General features: G+C 52.5%; 1 protein-coding gene and 1 long non-coding RNA gene across 5 annotated transcripts in view; one reads left to right on the top strand and one right to left on the bottom strand.

Annotated features, from left to right (window-relative positions):
- Positions 1-561: 561 nt before the first annotated feature.
- Positions 562-8,463, bottom strand: part of LOC106782315 (uncharacterized) — a 29,326-nt gene continuing 21,424 nt past the window's right edge. The window contains exons 1-5 of one of the 4 annotated variants that reach the window (XR_011429444.1): positions 3,236-3,306; positions 2,727-2,803; positions 2,252-2,424; positions 1,042-1,154; positions 562-928 (exon numbers count right to left, since the gene is read on the bottom strand). This is a non-coding gene — a long non-coding RNA (uncharacterized lncRNA). Of the gene's footprint in view, positions 929-1,041; positions 1,155-2,251; positions 2,425-2,726; positions 2,804-3,033; positions 3,165-3,235; positions 3,307-8,463 lie in introns of those variants that run through there. The other 3 variants (XR_011429445.1, XR_011429446.1, XR_011429443.1) reach the window with 3 other exon arrangements.
- LOC100050361 (tubulin beta-2B chain) lies at positions 3,155-6,705 on the top strand. The gene is made up of 4 exons (XM_005603536.4): positions 3,155-3,757; positions 4,557-4,665; positions 4,938-5,048; positions 5,390-6,705. Exons 1-4 carry the CDS (start codon positions 3,701-3,703, stop codon positions 6,448-6,450), a joined length of 1,338 nt encoding a protein of 445 aa, XP_005603593.1. The 5' UTR covers positions 3,155-3,700; the 3' UTR covers positions 6,451-6,705.

Raw genomic sequence — 8,463 nt, 5'->3', positions numbered from 1 at the left:
ACACAGTCACAATATAGGGCTGCGACTCCTTCCAAGCCCGATCCTCTGGGCATTTGACTCCTTTACATAAATGTTAGGATTGGTAGCTTTCCAATATTTCTAGCTGGAGAGCATTGAGAAGAGAAAAAAAGGAAATAATGATGGATTTGCATCTCTTTCTTTCAATTCTTCTTCATTCATTGGCTGTGTCGGTTGCCTAGGAAACCGCGCGCATCTCGGCTGCAGAGTTGGCGGTCAGGCTACCGCGGCTGCTAGCTGTGTATTAAGTGGTGAAGGCAGGCAGGCAGTGGGAAAATCCGAAAGCTAGATGTCTTGTAATTTCAATGTGTATAAAAAAATATGTCTTGCTTTTAGAAAACAATGCTTTGAAAATTTACTACCACGTCAGCTAGTAATGCCCCCTTTCTATCAGACTTCTTCAATTAATTAAATAATGACTCTCTGAGTAACAGATAAATGCAAAACCACTTGAGAATTTGCCATTGAAAAGACCCTGAAAGTTGTGAGAGTAAGTATAATTTTAATAGCTTAGGGGGTATCTTACCTCAGCCACACAATCAGTTCTGGATAAAACAAATGTTAAATTTTATTTTACTCTGTTATTTCTGCAACTATCTCAGGAAGGGGAAATTTAGAAATATTAGTACATCATTAAAACACTAACAGCATGTAAGTAATGACAAAATATATTGTCCTGCCAACTTCATCTGACATACAATGACCTAGAACTGTGTACAATAAACAGACAAAAAGAAATGCTGGAGGACTCAATTGAGAACGAATCTTTTTTTTTTTTTTTTTTTTGCTTTGAAAGCCCCTTACTAGCTTCTTTTCGAGAGCTACACGGATTTAAGGATGATAAGGGTTAGCTGACGAACTGAAAGACTTCAGGGAAAGACTTGGCTGTCTTCCAACACGAGATCAGGTCCTTGTGAAAATAAAAATGTGCAGCATCATAATTCCAGATTGGGGAGAGGGGCGTAGAGCAGTTAACCAGAAGGCCGGCTCGGAAGGGGGCGGGGGTGGGGGGGAGGACAATACCCGCAAAACGTGTGAAAGGAAAGTAGATCTTCAACCAAAAGTGCCGAGTCCCCAGGGCGTCCGGGCTTTCAGAAGGATGAGTTCCAGCCTCCCCCTATTCCAAACCCCGTCCCCTAAAAGAAAAACCGAGAGGAAAGGGTGCGTGCTTTTATCCACACGGTCTTGAACATGCGTTTTCACGCGAGCACTCCGCGGAGATCTGGCTCTGAAACAGAAGCTGAGAAATGAGACCGCGGGGTGGGGGGCCGGCGGCGGGCTCAGATGACCGCGCGGCGTGGAGGCCCTCGGCGCCGGCAGCCGGGTGCTGACCGCTCTCCACGCGTCTGCCGCAGCAGCGCAGGGGCGGCCCTCGCTTGGTGCCTTCCCGTGAGGCTCAGTCCCGTCGGAGCCGCCATCCCTAGGTCCCTGTGCTGACACCATTCACAGCCCTAGGGCCCTGGACCTTCGCCGAGGTCAGGCCAAGAGGCAGTCACCTTCCCCGAGGTCTGGGGCGCCCGGAAGGCGAGATTCCGGCCTGAACCCTGTCTGTAACTTGCTGTGTGACCTTGGGAATCGCTCGCCCTCGACGTTTCTGCAACTGTAGGACCTGGGGTAGAAACTCGGAGTCAAGCCCCAGGGCTTGGACCCCACAAGTGGGGCATGTGGGCGGACCTTCCACTCCTCTGCCTCTCTCCCGACCCCACCCTAAACCCCACACGGTAGCCACGTCTGGGGAACTCTGCCCTGAGCTTCAGTCTGGGCGAAATGGGTGTCTGGGGGCTGCTGGGCTTTTGTTCTCTATTCCTCTTTGTGTACTGGAAACGAGCTGCAAGCCCCCCTTCCACCCCCCAGCGGGAAAGGGAGGCGATGACAGCTTGCCGATGGTTCTGGGAGGGTCTCACTCAACAGCTGCAGGCTCCGCTCAGCACCACCGGAACCCCGGTCATTGGGCCCCTGTCGCCAGAGGATGAAAGGGGGTCATGCCACCTCGCAGACGACCTTTCCCTCGTCAGGAGGGGGCGGGGGCGCTTCCCCCTGGAATTGCAGAGACCAGGCTCCCGGTCTGCAGAGAACGTTTCAGCCACCCTTTCCCCTCCCACCCTACGCGGGTTCGGCTCTCTCTCCCTCCCTCCCTCCCTCCCTCTCTCTCTCTCTCTCTCTGTCTCATACACTCACACACACACACACACACACGTAAAGTAACAAAGAGATCAGTTCCTTCTTCGACTACCAGGAGACTGGATTTGAAGGCGTGTCCGTGCTCCGAGTCTACGCGCACGCGCTGTGTGTGTGTCTGGGTCTCCGGTGGCCTGTTCCTCGCGCTGCAGCAGTTTTTAGGCGTGTCCCTCACTCCCATCAGCAGCACGAGGTTGAGGACCTCGTAGCCGCCTCGGGGCCCGGACCCTGATGGAAGATGAGAATATTAGCAGTGCGGCAGGCGATGACCACCCTTAGAACCCACCCCCTTACTGGACAATGGATGAACCGAACCCAGAGAGGGGGTGCGCCTGGGGCGTAATTTTTAAATACTCAATTGTGGGAGATATTTCATGCATCTGTGAGCTCTTTGTTCTGCCGCAGCCCCGCCCGCCGGACCCCACCCTTGTTCAGACCGCTGGACGGTCACACTGCGCGGCCAGCCACTCCCACCCCAGCCACTCCCAAGGAACAAAAGTCAGCCCGCGGGCTGGAGGGGTCCTTGGTACCAGCCGGGGAGCTGTGGACTCTTGGAGAGGGTCGGGCAGGACCGGAGGGGGCGCGGAGGTCGCCTCATCCCTGGATGCTGCAGCAGAGACAAAAGAGAGAACAGGCGGATGCTGGGGGCGGGGCACAGGACACCCTGGGGCTCTTGGGCCTTGGGTATCCAGGGTCTCGACTCTCCAGACCCCAACATTCTGATCACGCACGACTTCCTCCTGCGACCACCTGTCCTCTCCCGAGCCTCTGTGTGAGGGGCGAGCCGGCGCGGACAGTTGTCGGCCTCTGGGGTTGGGAAAAGGGCAGTGGTCTCACCAGGGGCGGGTGGCTTAGGGATCTCTGGCCCTTGGCAGAGGAGGCGCCGCAATGCGCGATGGCAGCGCAGCGTGCGCCGCTTCAACCCTTCCACCTGCCAGAGCCCGGAACACAGCACGCTCCTTCCCCGCGTTCCTGACGGCCTCCCCACCTGCTCCAGTCCTCCTGCCCACCCCATCCAGTGCCAGCCCTCCCCCCATACCTGACCTGCCATACTGGTCGCCATCGCCTAGCCACCCTCCCGCCCACGGTTCCTTTACCCACCCCCAATTCTCAGTCCCAACTTTTTCTACCTCCCCGCAGTCTTAGACAATGGGCACGCCCCCACCCTACTCCCGGGAGCCCCCTCTCCTCTCCGGGTCCGCAAAGCTGTGCTGATTGGCCGCGGGCCCATGGTCCAGCCCCTGGGCCGGTCCCTGGGCCTCGGAGCATTACGTCAGCGGGTCCTGGAGAGAGCTAGCGCGAAGGGGACTGGGGGGCTCGGGCTAGGGGCGCGGCCTGCGCGGGCCGCCCCACCCTCCTTGCATAAAAGGCCGAGCCCGCGGGGCCGGCGCTCTCAGCCGGTCGGTTCCTGGGCGCGTTCCTGGTGACCCCGCAGTGGGTGTGTAAGGGAGGACGGACAGACTTACCAGACGCCGACCGGGGCCAGAAGAAGCTAGCCAGCACCATGCGTGAGATCGTGCACATCCAGGCTGGCCAATGTGGCAACCAGATCGGCGCCAAGGTGGGCGCGCCGCGGGGAGGGCGCCAGTAGGGGGCGGGGACCTGACCTAACGCCCCTCGGGGTTCCGGGGCGCGAGCGCCGTCCTGAGCAGGCCCGGGAGTCTCCAAGCGCAGACCTTCGCGGCTGCTTTGTGCAGCGGAGTAGGGCGTGGGCTGGAGGCGACTCTCGGAGGGAAGGATGGGGGAGGAACCTCTTTTTCTTTTTTGCTGTAACTCATTTTGAATCGCGGTCCCTCCTCGGTCTCCCTTACCCTGCTCGCCGCTTAGCCAGGCCCGCGGGCCTGGAGAGGGCGCGGGTGTGTCCGCGAGGCTGTGCGCGCGCGTTTGTGGAAGGGGCAGGGACACAGGAATTGATTTTACTCGCTTGAACCCGAGTCGAGCTGCGGGGGTAGGGGAGGAGAGCGACTGTCTTGAGGTCTCGGGACGTGCCTTGAATCTAAACCCACCCTCCCTCGGCTCCCTCTCGCCTGTTCCCCCGTTCACCCCCTCCGCGCTGGAGTCCCCGCTCGCCCGCCCCCCGCTGTAACCCTGAGCGCCAAGCTCTCCCCCGCCGGTGCCGGCGGTCCCGTTGCTGATCTCCCCCCACCCCCACCTCCTGCGGCGAGCAGCTGTTCGCCCAGGAAACGCCCAATTTCAACTTTCTGACCCTGCAAAATACAAGCCCTGCGGCTGCGACGCGTCATGCTGCCCTAAGCTCCTGACAGGTTGGGTGGTCGGAACGGAGTCGGGCTTTTCATTGTGTGTCGCGGCCTCTCTGTGGGGTTGAGCATGGCTAAATGCAACCTTTTTCCGTGTCTTAGTTTTGGGAGGTCATCAGCGATGAGCATGGGATCGACCCCACTGGCAGTTACCATGGAGACAGTGACTTGCAGCTGGAGAGAATCAATGTGTACTACAACGAAGCCACTGGTGATTGCCTTTTCTTCTCCCTTTGATTTTTCACTCCCCTTTTCCGCTGGACTGACTCCAAGAGTGTGGCCCCAGGGGTGGGTGGACTGGAGGATTTAGGATTCCCACTCTTTCAATGGGGTATTGCAGTGGGCTCCTTTGAGAATCCGGTGGGTCATGTGTCATCTTTTGTTTGGGGGCAACAGCAGAACCTGCAAAAAGGAAGCTGGTACAAGCCCTTGTCTTCCAAGCTCTCTGCCTGCAGGTCTCAGTCTGGCTCTTGTCCCCCACAGGTAACAAGTACGTCCCTCGGGCCATCCTGGTGGATCTGGAGCCGGGCACCATGGACTCGGTCAGGTCTGGACCATTCGGCCAGATCTTCAGGCCAGACAACTTTGTGTTTGGTGAGTGACTGGCGTGGCTGATGGCCTGGGAGGCTTATTTTGCTCTGGACAGTGCAGGGTGAAGGGAAAATATGGAGGACATCCAATTGTGTGCAGGCTTAGTCTTAATAAGAGCTAAAAACGAATTTGCCTTTCAACCTCTAACAGCTAGGTATTCCTAGCCTTCCCTTCTTCCTTTATAATTATATCCATGACTACGTATTTTAATGTCTGGCCATTTTGGTGATAACCTGAAATAATCTCGTCTGAGCACTGACTCACTGATCTATATTAAGGCGTTTAAGGTAAAAAGGAATTTAATCCAATCGTCAGTGACTTGTGAAGTCTTTTCCTTCTGGCAGGCCAGAGTGGTGCCGGAAACAACTGGGCCAAGGGCCACTACACAGAGGGAGCCGAACTGGTGGACTCGGTCCTGGACGTGGTGAGGAAGGAGTCAGAAAGCTGTGACTGTCTGCAGGGCTTCCAGCTGACCCACTCGCTGGGGGGTGGCACTGGGTCCGGGATGGGCACACTGCTCATCAGCAAGATCCGGGAGGAGTACCCAGACCGCATCATGAACACCTTCAGCGTGATGCCCTCGCCCAAGGTGTCAGACACGGTGGTCGAGCCCTACAATGCCACCCTCTCTGTCCACCAGCTGGTGGAAAATACAGATGAGACCTACTGCATCGACAACGAGGCCCTGTATGACATCTGCTTCCGCACCCTGAAACTGACCACCCCCACGTACGGAGACCTCAACCACCTGGTGTCGGCCACCATGAGCGGCGTCACCACCTGCCTGCGCTTCCCAGGCCAGCTGAACGCAGACCTGCGCAAACTGGCCGTGAACATGGTGCCCTTCCCCCGCCTGCACTTCTTCATGCCCGGCTTCGCCCCGCTGACCAGCCGCGGCAGCCAGCAGTACCGGGCCCTGACGGTGCCCGAGCTCACCCAGCAGATGTTCGACTCCAAGAACATGATGGCCGCCTGCGACCCCCGCCACGGCCGCTACCTCACCGTGGCTGCCATCTTCCGAGGCCGCATGTCCATGAAGGAGGTGGACGAGCAGATGCTCAACGTGCAGAACAAGAACAGCAGCTACTTCGTCGAGTGGATCCCCAACAACGTGAAGACGGCCGTGTGCGACATCCCGCCGCGCGGCCTCAAGATGTCCGCCACCTTCATCGGCAACAGCACGGCCATCCAGGAGCTGTTCAAGCGCATCTCGGAGCAGTTCACGGCCATGTTCCGGCGCAAGGCCTTCCTGCACTGGTACACGGGCGAGGGCATGGATGAGATGGAGTTCACCGAGGCCGAGAGCAACATGAACGACCTGGTGTCCGAGTACCAGCAGTACCAGGACGCCACGGCCGACGAACAAGGGGAGTTTGAGGAGGAGGAGGGCGAGGATGAGGCTTAAGTTCACACTTCAAAGCAGGTTAGGAAAAGTTGAGAAGGCAAGCAAGGGGGAGGGGGGCTTCCTGGTGAAAATATCTTGGCAGTTGGAGGAAAGAAGCATGGTCTACTCTAGTTGTGTGCGCTGGTTCTCTGGTGCTCTTCACTGTTGCCTGTCATTTTTTTCCTTTTTGTAACATTGATGACATCAATGTAACATTTGAGGTATTTCTGAACTACTGTTGTAATGGCTAAAATCACATAAACGTTTGTGTCCTAATGGTGTCCTCTTTTCTGTCTCCTTCTTGTCTTTATTGAATTCTTTATTATCTATTTAATTGTAACTTTCTGAACACATCATATTGAATTTTTCCTTTAGAAAAGGGAAGGGATAGGTAAAGGCTCAGATGAGTTTACTCTTCCAGTATAGTGAAATTGAGCCAACCGCCTTCATACCCAATGGATTCCCCATCATGGGAGATGAGCCCAAATTTTAAAATGGCTTTAAGTAAATATTTTATTAGTTGAAAGATGCCTACTTGAAAGCACACTAAATGTATTTTCCTGTAGAAATCCTGCTATGCCTTTATTTCCTTTACAAAAAAATTTTTGTTCTATATGCACACAGCACAAAATCCTAAAGGAGAGAGAGGGGAAAGTCTCTTCCTCCTGGGGCCCTTGGGACAGTCTTCCTCCCTGGAAGGCAACCATTCTTACTGTTTTCTTTCTTGCATCCTTGCAGAAGTATTTCATATATCTTCACGCCTATGTAGGTTATTCCCTTTTTTCTTTCTTCATATGTGTTATGATACACTGTTCTGCTGCCTCCTTTTTTTCACTAAACCGTGTATCTTTAAAATACAGAGAGCTTCCCTCCTTTAAATGGATACATAGTATCCGTTATGTATTTGTGCCATCTTTTATTTAACCAATTCCCTACCAATGGAGGTATGGTTGTTTATACTAATCTTATAGTATAACATATAATTGAATGAATCTTGCCACAATGAATCATTTGTGCATATATTACTGTGTATATGAGAATAACTATCCTGTAAATTTCTCTGAGTGGAATTTTCTGTCAAAGGGTATATGATACTATGCCTTTTTAGATTAATGAAATCACCTGTTCTTAGGAATAGCCATAGATTTGTAAATTGTTAATATACTAAAATTCTTAAGCAACTTTTTCTCCTAGTAATCATGTTTATAGTACATTACAAACTATTTGTTCTCAAGTTAACTACCTTTGAATTTATACAAAATTATAAATTCCAGGTTATTGGAAAATTTTCCTTTAAATAGGCAAGCCCCGGGAATTTTCAGTTTATTGCATTCTTACCATGCAGAGCTGGGATTTGGGATTTGAATGCAAGCCTACCATTAGACTCAAACTCAACCACTACAGAAGCCATGGGATTTCAACAAGTGACCTTCAGTCAAGATTATATACTTCTGTAGGATAAATCATACTTTGCCAAAATGGTGCCAATGCTTTGCCTTAATCTGGGCCAGTCACTTTCTCATTTTGGGAATAAAGGTGGAGTGTAAGTTGTAAACAAATGTACAAAACTTATTTACATACCCCTATAGAAAGAAAAACATGAAGAAAACCATAAGTTTACTATTTTTCTAATTTTTAGACAAATTCAAAATTAGAAAAAAATTGCTTTAAATCTGATTGTGTTTATTTCATTCTACTTGATTCCACTCCCACTTAAATGTTTAAAAAAAGAAAAGAAAAAGAAGAAGAAAGGTGAGGGATGGATAAGAGATTTCCATATTAAAGAGGCTGAAGTATATTTGAAAACAATTTTGAAGAAAAGAGTGAGCAGCGTCATTCTAAATAGTGTGAAACTAAGTCAATTCTACCAAACGGCCCTCATAAATGGAACAGAGCAGCAATTCACTTACAAGTATTATATATCATAAGAACAGGCCCTAGTGATGAGCAGGGTCAAACACGTCAGGAGCCGGTGGCTCCTGCTCTCATGTTCCATATTTAACAGTGAACTGGCAGGTGCCGTTCCTGCTGAGC

The sequence above is a fragment of the Equus caballus genome, chromosome 20, assembly GCF_041296265.1.
Source record: "Equus caballus isolate H_3958 breed thoroughbred chromosome 20, TB-T2T, whole genome shotgun sequence".
In the NCBI taxonomy this organism is placed as follows: Eukaryota; Metazoa; Chordata; class Mammalia; order Perissodactyla; family Equidae; genus Equus; species Equus caballus.
Note: the sequence above shows the minus strand (reverse complement) of the source record. Positions and strands in the feature narration are given on the sequence as shown.